At 47.3% G+C, this 15,701-nt stretch overlaps 1 protein-coding gene across 2 annotated transcripts in view; it reads left to right on the forward strand.

Moving 5' to 3' along the window:
- Nucleotides 1–224: 224 nt before the first annotated feature.
- BCAT1 (branched chain amino acid transaminase 1) overlaps nucleotides 225–15,701 on the forward strand; it is a 61,615-nt gene continuing 46,138 nt past the window's right edge. For both annotated transcript variants that reach the window (XM_081927288.1, XM_081927289.1), the window contains exon 1: nucleotides 225–502. In XM_081927288.1, the coding sequence (XP_081783414.1) occupies nucleotides 497–502 (6 nt within the window). In that variant the 5' untranslated portion in view covers nucleotides 225–496. The remainder of the gene's footprint in view (nucleotides 503–15,701) is intronic.

Here is a 15,701-nt window from a genome sequence, read left to right on the forward strand (position 1 = left end):
GGCAGTGCATGCATAGATAGGGCCGGGAGGAGAAGCAAGCGCAAGCGGTCGCGAGGACGCACGTCCTGGTCCCTTGCAAGCGCTGGACTTGCGCCTTCCTCCAAGGATGGGGATATAGATGCACGGATGCAGAACCGGGATGACGGCGCCGCCGCGGGGATCTGCTGCTCCTCCTCCCCTTCCTCTGCCCCCTGGCGGCGGCTGCGGGGAGCGCCGTTTCCTGCCTGTGATGCAATCGGCGCGGGTAGAAAAAAGCCGCCGTCGCCGCCCGCTGCTGGTGAAACTCGCTTGCAAGTCGGAGCTGCAACGTGTCCCGCCGGCACTCGCTTTGCTGGCTATTTTTTTTTTTTGCAGATCTCTGCTTCGGGAGCGGCATCTTTTGGAGACGCCAGAAGGAAAGAAGCACCCCCCAGCGCACACACGTCTCTGCAAGCCGTCCACCTCTTCCTCTGCCCACCTTTAAATTTTGGGGATTGGGCTGCATTTCTCCAGCGCAATGAAGGTAAGATCTGGAGGAAGCGATCGTGCGCAGCAGCAGCTGCTTTTGCATCGCGGGAGGGTGGGAGATGCGCGTCTAGCAGCCCCGTCCACGTTTGCAAACACAGACACGGGAGCCAGCTCACGCGTTTCGGGCTCCGGAGGCAGAGAACGATTGCAGCTTCTGGGCCGATGATCCGGTTCCAATTGCGCTTCTTTGCTCCCCAGTCGTATCCATATGGGCCAGTGCTGAAAAATGTATAGGCTCTGAGGAAACGGGGAAGCCACCCGCAATTTATTTATAGGAATGCCTTTTTTTTTTGCATTAGTTCGTTAAGATTTTGAAGGTTCCTTAAAAAAAAAGTGGCGGGAGTTTAAGGGTTAAAACCCCGAATTGCATTTATTCATTTTTTTCCCCCCAGGCATCTTGCACGTTCAGTGGCTTCCCCTCCAAATACAGCAGCAGAAAAACAACAGGCAATTGCAATGACTAATTCGGACTGGAGGGTTCCAGGGTTTATTTTTGTGGCTTGTTCTGGAAAGAGCTATATTGTATATATGTGTGATTTAGTTTGTTTGTGTGCGCGATAGATATGCATTTGTGTCGGATGCTGCGATTTGTGGGGGCCCCGGAGTTTATTTATAGATCTTAGCTCTGCAGTCAATTTGCATGCTCCGAATCAGGTCACCGGGGAACGGGAGAGTCACTGGTTGTTGACGGGCACCCTCCGTGTAAATAGGAAGATGTGAGCTGTCCACTCCGCAGACGTGAGACCCTCCGAGTTACGTATTTCGCTTTCCTCCCGCCTCCCCCAACTCAATCTTCTCCTGCAACCGAGCTTCTGTAACAGATGTGTTCCAGATCCTGTTTCCTTTCACACATTTCCTCTGCTCTGTTGAAGGGAAGGGGAAGAAATGCTCATCTAAACCGCTAATGTGCACCTTTTAAACTTCCAGGATGGTTTGTGGGTATTTGGGGTGGGGAGGGAGGAGGCAGTAACTTTATACCCTGGTGAACAGCTGAACCCCAGGAAGTATTGGGGGGGGGTGAGCCTGTAAGTAAGAGACCAGAGAAAGGGTCTGTATTCACAAAAGTGTCACTGCAACTTTGAGCTGCGTTTCGTGCCCCTGGCAAGATGGGCCTTGCAGCCAGAAAGCTAGCTCCTGGGCCAGACTCCCTTTGGGATCCTTTCTGCCGTCTGACGACAGCCACACAAGCTAGAAAATAAAGGTTGCCACCTTCTTTTTCTTAAGGGCTGTGCTCCTCTGCCGTTAACAGCTGGCCGAGAGGCATTAATAAGTTGCTGAAGCTTTTCCTCCCAAACTTCTCAGATCCAGGGAAAAAAGCTTTTCCTGTTGAATTTCAGCCTGCCAGGCTGCTGCCAAAGGCTAGGGCAAGGCTGGCCACCATGCAGCGTCGCATATGCAAAGTACGGAATGCAGAAGTGACCAATTGGACCTGCAGCAGAATGTTGCTGTGTGGAGTACTCCTGTTCAGGGCTCCAGCCGGCCATGCCCTCTTCCAGACTACTCCATTCCATTTCCCTCCCCCCAGCACACCTTCTACAGTTGGTTAGCATCCCCAGTCCTCGTTCATAGGACTTAGCAACCTGTCCTATACAGAGTCAGGCCATGGGCCCACCTGGCTTGGTATTGTCTGCGCCAGGTATCATCAACCTTTTAACCCAAACGTGTGTTCGGGGACCCATTTCTTACTCTTCCCTCATATATTTGCATGGCAGTAGTGCTCCTGTTGCAGCACACCTTGGATCAGGCTGTGTTGATCAGTAGAATAGTGGCTTGCACTGACTGGCAGCAGCCCTCTGGGGTTTCAGACAGGTGTGTCTCTCCTTGGGTCTATTTGGCTGTGCTGGGGATTGAACCTGGACCTTCTGCATGCAAAGCAAATGTTCTGGCTCTGAGCTACGAATCTCCCTTCAGTTGTTTGGGTCTTTCTTTATTTTTTGCCATTTCTGCAGAGCTTAGAGGCTCCCTAGGCCTGCTAACACAGTGCCGCCACCCCTTGGTGGTTGTACAGTGCTTCTTGGCTCCCCGCAGATTTGGGAGTTATGTGGATTAAACCACAGAGCCTAGCACTTGCCGATCAGAAGGTCGACGGTTCGAATCCCTGCGACGGGGTGAGCTCCCGTTGCTCGGTCCCTGCTCCTGCCAACCTAGCAGTTCAAAAGCACCTCAAAGTGCAAGTAGATAAGTAGGTACCACTCCGGTGGGAAGGTAAACGGCGTTTCCGTGCGCTGCTCTGGTTTGCCTGAAGCGGCTTAGTCATGCCGGCCACATGACCTGGAAGCTGTACGCTGGCTCCCTCGGCTGATAAAGCGAGATGAGCACTGCAACCCCAGAGTCGGCCACGACTGGACCTAATGGTCAGGGGTCCCTTTACCTTTACTTTTATGAGTACAGTATATATTCAGGGGTAGCTAGCTTGGTGCTGTCCAAATATTATAGGACCCTGGTTTCTCTTATGCATTGACCAGGCTGGCTTGGGCTGATGGGAGTTTGGAGCCTGGCAACATCTGGAGAGCACTGCGTTGCCTATTTCTGGTATATATTATTTGGGCACTGCTCAGTTGGCCTGCAGTCTTCGTCAGGCTCAGCTGATGTGTCAAGGTGATATGCTATCTAACCAAAGGACTGGACTTGTACCATTACAGATTGTCGTAGGTGCTTGCATGATGGAATGTGCCATTTATTGGAATGGGGGGGGGGAGGGAGCCCAATAATATTCATACACATAGAAAACTTTGTGTATCAGAGAGGTGGCTGCATAACAGCTAGCTTTCTAGAAGCATGGAAATACAGGGGGAAAGGCAAGGTTGTTTTTTTTTGCGGGGAGTACCATCACATCTCTTTTTTGCTGCCCTTGGCATCCATTTTGTGCTGGCACCCATAGCACTTTTTATCAAGATATGAATTGCTGGCACCTTTTTTTATTTTTACCAAAAACAAGCACTGGAAATAGTTGTTTGCTTCAAAGAGCATTTGGTCATGATGTGATTGAATCTGAAGCGGTCCAGACCAGATCAGGCTTATTCCCTGATTTGCCGTTTATGAGGACTTGTTATCTGAAAGTCAAAGTCTTCCAATATTTGCAAATGGGAAATGGAAGAAATTGTTCCCAAAGAATACCGTAGCTCTATTAATCTCTACCAGTCAAAGGAATAGGAAACCCCTTGGCATAAATGTATTTTATTTTATTTATTTCATTTCTATACCACTTTATATATTTTTAGGGAAATGAATCTCAAAGCCTGTTTCCCACCTACATTAAGACATCAAATAAAACAATGCAGAACAAAACAACTGAAAGTCAAATATGAAGTCTACATTCAAAGCAACAGAGTTAACTGGAAACCAAAATATTATCAAAATAAAATGCGACAGAGGTCACAACTACAGAATGCACATTTAGCACAGCAAAATTATCTTAGAGACATTTCAAAAGGAAACATTTCTAAAGGAAGTAAAATAACGCACGTTGAAAGCAATGCAAACCAGCAGGAGAAATAAAAGTATTATCATAAGCACAAACCAGTCAGTTTGCAGAGGAAATAACAGTGCGTAGACTAAAGCTCAACTTTGTCAGTTGTGTGAAATGAGATTGTGAAGCGGGTGGCATTTTTGTGAATAAATCAATTTGCAAAGTGAGCTTAAAAGTTAACATTAACCAGCATCTGCTCATAAGGCAGAGGTTCCATATCCACCCATGAGGGCAGAAGTGCATGTTATGTGATTCTTTGTTTTTTACTATATTTCATGGAGGTTGAGGTGGTGTTCTGCCTCAGCTGAACAGGATGCTGGACTACATGAGCTTTTCTGATATGCTCCAGCAGGACTCTCCTGATGCCCTTACACTTTGGAAGATTCCCACAGAGAAACTCTTTCCTCTTCCATTGATTTTTCTCTACTGAGCAGTACCACCTCCTATTGCATTTACCCGAGGAAAAGATTCTAGTCCCAGTATCTTTTCCCCCAGTGGAGACAAAAAGCAGCTTTTCGTTGGTGTCATTTTTTAGCAATTATTCCCACCCACCTCCTGCATTTTGCATGGATCTCAGGAGTTGTGCTGCATGCTGTTTTTTCCTCTCTTTTAAAAACGTTTTTATTAAGTATTTTCTTGGGTTACAAAAGTACACACAGGGTCTCTGTTTTCAGACCATAAAGTCCTTTCTACAGACCAGTTATTATTCTCTTGTTTTTTGTTAATATCGTACACGCTGCCTAGGATTTTTAAAAAAATAATTAAAGGCGCTATGACAGAAATATTGTTTAGTAAACTGATTAAGGATGGGGTGGGGGAAAAGCATACAGGTATTCTGCAGTAAAACAGCACAAGAGGGGAAGGATGGAAGAAACTGTTTTCCCCCAGCCGTCTCTTCTCGGTTGGATTGATTTCCCTCACAGGGTCGTTGTGCGAGCAAAAGGACTTCCGCCTGTGCAATTCAGCTTCCTCTCCTTGTCTGCACCCTGTGTGCTTTCCTCACCCCCCAACTCCCCCAAAAAGAACCCATAGAACATATTTGGAGAGAGGGGAAGTTATTCCATGGGAGCAACAGCTTCCTTGTACACGGTCCGCTGTCCTTCCACTTAAAATTGCAGATGCATTTTTAGTTTTTGAAAATTATCCTGGAAGAATCGTGTGGCTGCACATAATCTGTGATTCTGTGCTGAATGAAAACAATAGAAGTTCACAAGGTGCAATCATTTTTGTCAGCAACCCAATGGATGTAGGTATGCCCAGGTATAGCCGGTCCTAACAAGCTCAGGTTTTAATCTATGCAAGTCATCAAAAGCGAGAATCATTAGTTAGTGTTTGTAGTGGCAATACCAACTTCGGTACAGTCACAGCAGGGTGCAGTGCCAACAGTACCAAGAAATAGTTTTAAGCGACGCAGAAGTCACTTTGGGTTACCTGTGATGGAATGTCCTGCCAACAAGATAACAGGATAAGAAAAACTATGTGAAACTGTTTGGGAGAGAAATTGCCATTTTTTTTGCTGTACTCCCATTTTTGCTGTTGCTCTTTGAAGCACCCATGTAGAATGCCCTCCCCCTGTAAGTTTTGGGGAGAACATCATGCCAAGTTTGCTTTTAATATATTGCTGCATGCTGGGTTCTAGACCTTAATTCCCTGGCACCAAATGCTAAAGGTAAAGGGACCCCTGACCATTAGGTCCAGTCATGACCGACTCTGGGGTTGCGGCGCTCATTTCACTTTATTGGCTGAGGGAGCCGGTGTACAGCTTCCAGTCTTGTGGCCAGCATGACTAAGCTGCTTCTGGCGAACCAGAGCAGCGCACGGAAATGCCATTTACTTTCCCGCCGGAGTGGTACCTTTTTATCTACTTGCACTTTGACTTGCTTTCGAACTGCTAGGGTGGCAGGAGCACGGACTGAGCAACAGGAGCTCACCCCGTCACAGGGATTCGAACCACTGACCTTCTGATCGGGAAACCCTAGGCTCTGTGGTTTAACCCACAGCGCCACCCACCAGCTATCTATATCAGGGACGGAGAGGCTATGTTGTTGGACTCCAGTTCCCATTATCCTTTACCGTTAATCATGCTGATAGGGGCTGATGGGAGCCTGAATCCAACAACATTTGGGATAGCTCATCTGGTAGAGCATGGGACTCTTAATCTCAGGGTTGTGGGTTCGAACCCCACAGTGGGCAAAAGATTCCTGCACTGCAGAGGGTTGGGCTCCAGCCCTTCTATGATTCTAGTATTCTGTTTAGAGACCCACAGGATCCTCCAGCCCTGATCTGTGTCCATAAGCTCAATTGCTGTGCTTCACGTGTTTCTCCTTATGAATGCAGGGTTGCATGAAACGCAAGGTACACAAATGGATTTTCAGCAGGATAGACGCTAGGTTTTTGGAGAGGTGGGGGAGATTTTAGGATTGTGGGAATGTACTGTACTTGATTTTGTGTGTGTGCTTGAACCTTAAAGTCCACCTTTGCATACATGAGTCTCAAAACCATGGCTGCCTCTGCATACATGAGGCACAGATGCTTTGGTTGGCAACTACAACTCATGAGAGTTGTAGTCCAGAACGTTGGGAGAGCATCAAGAAGGGGAAGGTCATTTTGGGTTAGCTGTTGTTTGTCCATCAGCGAAAAGCAACAGCTTCTGAAGTCCTGCTGGGCACTTAAGAGGAGGAGGTGCATGAAAATCTGGCTGGAGGCTAGAATTGTTGACATAGCACTAAACCATGGTTTAGTGTTTCGTCTGAAAGCATCCAGCGTATATCAAAGGGCCCCGAGCCCTCGGAAAACTGCTGTATGAATGCCACGCATTGTTGCTCTCATCCAGAAATTCAAAGGTGCTGACAAAATAAATTTGGAACCCTCCTGACAAGATTAAACAATCACACAATTATGAAAAATGACAAGCTAAAACCATGCCTGTCAAATTGCAGTCAGTTTCTCTCTCTTATTATGACTGCTTACTCAGAAATGATAGCAGTTGTCTTATTTACATGACTACCCCAGCTGAGTCTGCCCTTGCAAATCCAAGAATCCTGTCTCAGTTATACAAGGACCAGCGAGTCCCAGTTTCCTTGGAATTAATTGCTTTGTCTCGCAAAAGTATCCATTAAGAAACCAGGCGATGGAGTAAAATGCAGGGCGCTCATCCTCTTAAATAAGCCATTATTTTTATTAGAGGTTAAATTGACTTTCCTCCATTAGAAGGACTTTGGCAAATATTGCCATATGCGGCTGAAAATGAAAACGCTCTGGCTTTGCTTATCTGAAAGATAAGTGCGTCTCCTTCTCCTTTCCCACATCAATCCAGCGAAAACAGTGTTTGGGGATAGTCAAAGGTTTTCTCTAGCTTGCCTTATCTGATTTTAAAAATCTTAGCACATCCTTGTCTTTCTGCATTTGATGCCCTACGTTCCAGAATCTCAGAGCTGCCTTCCTTTGATGTTTACCGTTCGTACACAGAATTTAAATGCAAGATCAAATAGTGCTGTGGGTATAAGATGGTTGCCTGGTCTGCCAGGGCTGAGTCTTTTTCTGCTGTGGTGTGTAATAGTTGAAGGGGGAAACCCCAGTAAGCACCTGATGATTCAGGGTGACCTTTTTCTGCCAGGGCCACATTGCCTTGGAATGATCTGTCAAGGGCTGCATGGCAGGTGGGTCTGGAGCTGAAACTGGGTAGGGGCAGAGCTAGAAACGGGTGTGATCCCCCCTTTACTCTCTTCCTCCTTGTCACCCACATGGGGTCAAAGGTCAAATGAAATGGGATCACAGGCCTCAGTTTGCCCACCCCTGATTTAGTACACTTCTCCATTGGTGCCCAGGATACATTTCGCCATGTGAGTCAGGCGCATAGGAATAATTTTTCCCAGTGAACCCCATAGATGCGGCTTGTAGAAAACTCACCCAGACTTGAGCACTGAGTCATGCTTAGCGAGGCAGTGGAAGGATGGGGAAATTGCTGAAGGAGTTTCCCCTGGTTGCTCCTGTTCTTGTTTGCTGAACTCAGTCTGATCCACCAAGGCCCTGAGCATTACAGAACAAATTGTCCCTTAACTACGAAAGGGAGATGGGCCAAACATGGTTGCTCAGGAAATTTCACCTGCAACTAAGCCCCACTGAACCAGTGTTAGAAACTCAGGCATATAAGCTAGGCACCAAATGGCTCCTTAAACCAGGGTTAGTTGCCATTTGGGGGCCAGACAGCTCGAAAGCCGTATTTTTCAGTGTGACGTTTTGGTTCCTGAAATTCATTTTGATTGTGCAGATAAAACATTACAGTTAGAATTCTGCAGGATGAGTTGCTGGCGTGTGAAAGCAGTCAAGATCCAAGGATCGCCAGGCATGCACCTCCAGATGGTGGAGACGTCAGGCAGCATCCTGGCACCTGGTCATCTTCACTTGGTCGCAAGTAGCCAAAAGCCAGGTGCAAAATGTGCCTAGCGAATTTCAAACACTGCTTTCACCTGTAGCTAAGCCCCACTGAACACAGCTCCCAAGGAAACATGCATAGGATTTATTGCCTTGTTAAAACACATTGGTGCACCACGATTCTAGGTTTGTTTATTTGAGAGACTGAAGTTAGCCCTATCCTATTTCAAAACACACTTGCTCTCTGTGAGCAGAGATGCCTTTGTAACAGGGGGTCCTTTTAGTGCCAGGGCAGAGCAGGGAGTAGCTACCCAGTCAAACTTCCTGTTGGGTTATTGCAGACATAAAAGCAGCCAGTCCATTCTGTTTATGGCCTCCTCTCTCACAGCAATAAAAATTTAACTCTTTTTGGAAGGATCATTCTAGCAGAATAAACACAGCAGTCTGGTCCGCGAAGACGGGCTCTCGGCATCTCTGCACAGCCATTCTTGTTTGACTTCACGCTCCATGGATTAGTGTGCTTGGCTGGTTGCATGAACCACCAAGCCTGGAATGATCATAAATCCATCCCTCACCTGCCTCTGACAGGTGTATTGCAAACAATACTCCTGGGTACAAGACGTTTTGCTGCCCTGGAATTTTAATGGTGGTAGGACTGTGCCTGCAACTTCGACTGTTTTATTATCTTTAAATATAAACCCAAATCTTTATGGGGGGAGGGTGGAGATCTGCCCTGATAGCTGCTCCGAACATTGCATTTGTTGTTATTGATGATCGTATCTTTCCTTCTAATAGCAAACTCAGCCGATTAAGTGACGACATAGTGGTTGCCCAAACAGGGCAACCGATGAATCAACATGCCAACATGCTCGGTCATGTCAACATGCTCGGAGGCAGAAGTACGCTGCAGAAGTAGTTTGTCCCTACCAGTTCTGGTGGAGTCATAAGAACGTAAGAAAAATCCACTGGGTCAGGCCAGTTGCTCGTCCAGTCTAGCATCCTGTTCACACAGCTGCCATCCAGATGGCTGTTGGAAGCTCACAAGCAAGATCTGATTTCAAGAGCACTCTCACCTCTTGTGACTTCCAGCAGTTGGTACTGAGAAGCATTTCTGTCTCCAGCCATGGATGCCATGGCTAGTAGCCATCCACAGCCATCTTCTCTCTGCATTAATCTTGTTTCCTCTCTTCTCCCTTCCTCTCACCAACCTCAGAATAAGACAGTGTCCTTATGTTCCTATGGGCTGTTGTTTCCATGTAACATTCAGCTCCCAGTAGTGATGTATGGAAGTGAGAGCTGGACCATAAAGAAGGCTGATCGCCAAAGAATTGATGCTTTTGAATTCTGGTGCTGGAGGAGACTCTTGAGAGTCCCATGGACTGCAAGAAGATCAAACCTCTCCATTCTGAAAGAAATCAGCCCTGAGTGCTCACTGGAAGGACAGATCCTGAAGCTGAGGCTCCAATACTTTGGCTACCTCATGAGAAGAGAAGACTCCCTGGAAAAGACCCTGATGTTGGGAAAGATGGAGGGCACAAGGAGAAGGGGACGACAGAGGATGAGATGGTTGGACAGTGTTCTTGAAGCGACAAACATGAGTCTGACCAAGCTGTGGGAGGCAGTGGAAGACAGGGCTGCCTGGCGTGCTCTGGTCCATGGGGTCATGAAGAGTCGGACACAACTAAACAACAACAAACATTCAACAAGTGTGCTGTCTGTGTGCCTGAGCTTCACAAGTCAACAAGTGTGCATCCTTTTGCACAAACACTTGTGCATGTTCAGAGGCAGCTTGTACCTGAGTTCACTCTTAGTGTCAACAAAAGACTCCTGGTCCTTATTGCCTTTTTTGTTTCTTGTTCTGAATTGTTAAGAGAGGAGGAGCGTGTCTTGTTTGTCACTCAGTGGTACAAAGAGAGAATTATCTGCATATAGGAAGTGAGATTTATAGGCCAACAGGATGCAGCGAGCAGCTTTAATATAGTTGCTGTTTTTGCCCCTGTTGTCACACTAGCAAACAATGCAGTTGTTAAGCAAATGGATTAATGCCGGGTCTGACAAGCAGGTCAACAAAAGAGACACTTAAAGGCTCTGTTCTCCGGTTCAGAAGAGTGGAAATGTCTCATTTGGCCACTTCGTTCTCTCTGCCGCTGCCGCCACCGACTTGCCCCAGCAATTCCAAAGCAAGCGATGCTGATGCCAAAGGAGGACAACCAATACACAGGTTTTCGGAAAACAGGCCCCATGACCCAAGTGTTAAGAGGTATATTTCAGCAGGAGATATTCAGCAGGAGACACCGTCTTCCCCACACAGTGCTGGAATTCCAAGTAAAAACAGCAACTGCTTTGCATCTGTCCCTCTGTGCATGCAAGGCAACATCCCTGACCTAAGCTCCTGGGTCCTCCAAAAACCGGCAAGGACTCAGGGCAGGCTGGCCGCTCTGGATACTGCTTTATAGCAGGCGGTGGCCTGGGATTTGTGATTATCTAATTTCCAGGTCCACAGGAATTCTGAGCCACTGGTTTGTGGCTTTTTAACCTCTGCCATAAAGCTGCTGTGCGAGGTCCAGTGTTAGAAACTCAGATATTATAAGTTAGTGGCAAATGGCTCCTTAAACCAAGGTTGCAGTCGCCAAAACAGAACGTCTATCTGCCATTTTGGCTTGGTGCTGACCCCACATCCTTTTCAGTATTGGATTTACTGTATTTGCCCAGGCATTTTAAGAGTATGGTATTTTTTAACTGGTTAAATTGTTTTATCCAGTTGGCCTACACTGGAGGGACTGACAGCATTAACATCCCAGAAGGTTGGGCTTCTCCCATAGCCACAGCCTTGGATTCTAGCAGAAATCAAGCATGGCTCTCCCTCTCTGCCTTCTGCCAGCCTCTAGCCTAGCTCACCCTCCCATCTCTCTGGCTTTTGTCTTCTTTAGTGCCAGCCCGGTGAGAGAGTGGGCCCAGCCATTTCCCCTCCAGCACAGAGCAGCTTTCTTTATCAGACCAATGGCCATGCTTAGACCCTTGCCTGTCCAATTCGACAATAGAATCCCCCATTGGATTTTAACCCTTGCTGGGTCCAGTGGATTTAAAGGGGCTCAGGCACCTTACAGCCTAAACACCACCCGCCCGCCCCTAAAAAAAAAAAACCCTCACAACAATATTAATTTCCTCTAAGGCAACACTTTCTTGGCTGGACTCGTCTGCTTAACTTAATTGCTATGCTGAATAACTGCTGAGACTGCTTGTAAAGATTTAGGGCTTGTATAATTCTGTAATCCATTCTTGACGTTATTAATTCAATGGGCTGAGGTAGGGAGAGATGGAAGAAATTGTGATGTGGTTTTTCATAGAAATGTAGAATTGCAGGGACCCCAGGAGTCATCTGGCCCAACTCCCTGCAATCCCAACACACGGTCCCCCATCCGATTTGAAACCACACTGGCCCCTGCTTAGCTTTGCAAAAGCGCTCTCAGTTTTACTGCTGCTCCAGTAGGTTTCCAGCATCTAATAGCCATCCATAGTTCTCTCTCCTCTGTGAATTTCTCTAATCCTCTTTTAAAGCCATCTAGGTTGTTGGCCGCTTTTAAAGCCATCTAGGTTGTTGACCACAGAGCCTAGGGCTTGCTGATCAGAAGGTCGGCGGTTTGAATCCCTGCAACAGGGTGAGATCCCATTGCTCGGTCCCTGCTCCTGCCAACCTAGCAGTTCGAAAGCACGTCAAAGTACAAGTAAATAAATAAATAGGTACCACTCCGGCGGGAAGGTAAACGGCGTTTCCGTGCGCTGCTCTGGTTTGCCAGAAGCGGCTTAGTCATGCTGGCCCCATGACCTGGAAGCTGTATGCCAGCTCCCTCAGCCAATAAAGTGAGATGAGCGCCACAACCCCAGAGTTGGTCATGACTGGACCTAACAGTCATGGGTCCCTTTACCTTTACCTTTAGGTTTTTGGCCATCATTGCTTCCTGTGGGAAGGAGTTCTGTAGTTTAACTGCTCTGCATGAGGAAGGATTTTCTTTTATCTTCCTGAATCTTCCAACATTCAGCTTCTTTGAATGTCCTCAAATTCTGATATTATGAGAAAGGGAGACAAGCTTTTTTCTCTATCTACTTTCCCCAAGACATAAACGTCTATCCTCCTCACCTTTTCTCTCAACTTCAAAGCACCTTTGCTGTGTTTATTCAAGGTGGCATACCCAGTCTCCTCCCTCCTCATTTCATCCTCACGCCAACCCTGTGAGGTAGGCCTTCGATCCAAAGTGACATTTTCCACCCAAGCGTCAAGCCCTGGGCTGACATGAGGGGGAAACAGATCTCTTGAATCAGTATCTCACAGCAAACACCATCAGTTTACTGCACAGTTTGGGATCCCCCCCCCCGGAATATTTCTTTTTGCACCCATTCTATGTCAAATGGAATTGGGGGGGAGGATATTCATCTGGGTCTAGCTTTGCAGTAACCTGGATGTAGTCCTGGGCTTCTTCAGATCCTTTTTCAGAAAGGTCACGAGGAGTTGCAAGCCTTTTCAGCTGGTGTTAAAAATAGAGTTGAGTGACTCAGCCATTCAGCGACATCACTTTCTCTGCTTGATGAAATAGCAGCGGATTATTTATTTCTTTAAGGAAAGGAAAAGAACACAAACTCCCCAGTGGGTACCATTATTGCTTTTCAAGTAATCTTCTTCGTCGCTTCCTGGCTGAAGTAACACTATTAATTCTATTTTTAAAAATATATATATATTTAAATGGCTCTGCGACAGCTTGCTGTTTGTAGTAATTTTTAAAAGGATGTTGTATTGCAAATGGCAGCACGAATGCTGCTTTGAAAATCTCCAGCTTTGAAGGCAACATTGCAAAAGCATTGTGACGGGAGTTCTACTGCCTTTTATTTTGCAGTATTTTAATTAAATGTGCCATCCATGCAATTAGCATTTGTTTGCACAGTGATGGATCTCTGGGTTGCCTGTGGGCTGCTTGACTTGTGGGGGGAGGAAATAGCTGGGCTGTGGCCATTGACCCAGGGGCTCCCCTTTTGCTACTGCAGATATATGAATCATAGACCCCCAGGGTCCTCTAGTCCATGGATAGGCAAACTAAGGCCTGGGGCCGGATCCGGCCCAATCGCCTTCTAAATCCAACCCATGGACGGTCCAGGAATCAGCCTGTTTTTACATGAGTAGAATGTGCCCTTTTATTTAAAATGCATCTCTGGGTTATTTTGGGGGCATAGGAATTCGTTCATCCCCCCCCCCCAAAAATAGTCCAGCTCCCCACAAGGTCTGAGGGACAGTGGACCAGCCCCCTGCTGAAAACATTTGCTGACCACTGCAATGCAGGAATCTCAACATGCAGTCCCCCTTCCAGTCTGAAACCATACCAGACTCTGCTTAGCTTTGCAAATGTGCTAGCAGTTTTATTGCTCCACCGCCAGGAGGTGGTGCATTAGACCTGGTCAGATTGTTTGTCTACCTATGGGAGGGGTCTCCAACATGGCACCCATAGGCTCACATGCACTCTCAGGGACTTTGCCTGGTTCTGATAGGATGTTCTTTTCTGTCACTCTCTCTGCTGCAATTAGGCTTCATGGCATTCTGTTGTAGCCAATAGAATACGTATATTGTAGTGTGTGCTTGGTTGCAGTCCATGTGCAGCCCACAACAATTTCTCTGGTTTGCCGGGGGGGGGGGGTCATTGGCCCAGGAAGTTTGGCAAGCTCTGGTCTACACCAGTTTTGTCTATTCTAGCTAGCAGCGGCGATCTAGGTTCATAGGCAGAGGAAGTCTGAGCTTTCTACCTTTAGAAGCGATGGGTAGAAGTTGGAAGGTTCTCTGTTGCAGAGAAGAAGAAAAAGAATAAGAAATTTATTTATATCCCGTCCATCTGGCTGGGTTTCCCCAGCCACTCTGTGCAGCTTCCAACAGAATATTAAAACACGATAAAACATCAAACACTAAAAACTTCCCTAAACAGGGCTGCCTTCAGAAGTCTTCTAAAAGTCAGACAGTTGTTTGTTTCTTTGACATCTGATGGGAGGGCGTTCCACAGGGTGGGCGCCACTACCGAGAAGGCCCTCTGTCTGGTTCCTTGTAACCTCACTTCTAGCGGTGAGGGAGCCACTAGAAGGCCCTCAGAGCTGGACCTCAGTGAACAATGGGTGTGGAGACGCTCCTTAAGGTATACTGGGCTGAGGCTGTTTAGGGCTTTAAAGGTCAGCACCAACACTCTGAATTGTGCTCAGAAATGTACTGGGAGCCAATGTAGGTCCCGCAACTGAGCCCTTTGCAAACATCCTTTGTCTTAGTTAATAAGAACGTTGTGGTTGATGGAGCAGGATGGTCAGACTGGACTCTTCCTATTGTTCTGAAGGCGATCACTTGCACCATTGCAGATGAGCTTTGGAAGACCAGTGTTCAGCTGACACCAGCACAATGGGGCACATTCTGCCATGCTGTCTGGCAAAGCGGGTTCTCCTTCATGGAGAGCATGTGTTGCGGTGGGAGCAACCATGACATTCCCCGTTGCTGGGCGGGTTAGTTTGGATGGCCACGGATTTGATTGGGCACCTCCAATGTTACCGGAGAAAATTGTTGCAATTTTATTTGATTGATGGGGGTGCTATATAGGTCCCTGTGTGCAGAGTTGAGCTTCTTCTTTTCGCTGCGCACATCGGATTACCCGCCCACCCTCCCTTTATTTAGGGTTTGTTTGCGCTGACCTTGCTATGCCTGTCATGGGGTCATTTGCTTTGGAGCAGGGGCCTGGTAGGAATTTTACCATTTGGCTGTTTGGCTTGTGCCATTTGGGTTTTGCCTACTGCGTAGCAAATCGTCACAACTTGTAAGTTGCGGTTAAAAGGTAAAGGTACTCCTGACTATTAGGTCCAGTCGTGACCGACTCTGGGGTTGCACGCTCATCTCACTCTATAGGCCGAGGGAGCTGGCGTTTGTCCACAGACAGCTTCCGGGTCATGTGGCTAGCATGACTAAGCTGCTTCTGGCAAACCAGAGCAGCACACGGAAATGCTGTTTACCTTCCCGCCAGAGCGGTACCTATTTATCTACTTGCACTTTGACATGCTTTCGAATTGCTAGGTTGGCAGGTTGGCAGTTGCGGTTAGACATTGGTTAATTTTTTGGTTGGTGGAGGGGATGTGGTTGGCCTTCCCTGCCCCTTCAATGCTGCTACTGCAAGGGTATTCCGTTAAAGGAATCCAGGGGCTCGCCCATGCTTTTGTCCGTATCCCTGACAAAGGGCTAGGGCCATGCAAGAGTCCCAGGGAGCATTTGGGGAGAGGTGTGAGTCTGGCACCCAACTTTTCCTCTCCCCAAAATTGCTTACCCTTACTGACTTCCGCGCAG

This window comes from Podarcis melisellensis, assembly GCF_964234715.1.
Source record: "Podarcis melisellensis genome assembly, chromosome: 10".
Lineage (NCBI taxonomy): Eukaryota > Metazoa > Chordata > Lepidosauria > Squamata > Lacertidae > Podarcis > Podarcis melisellensis.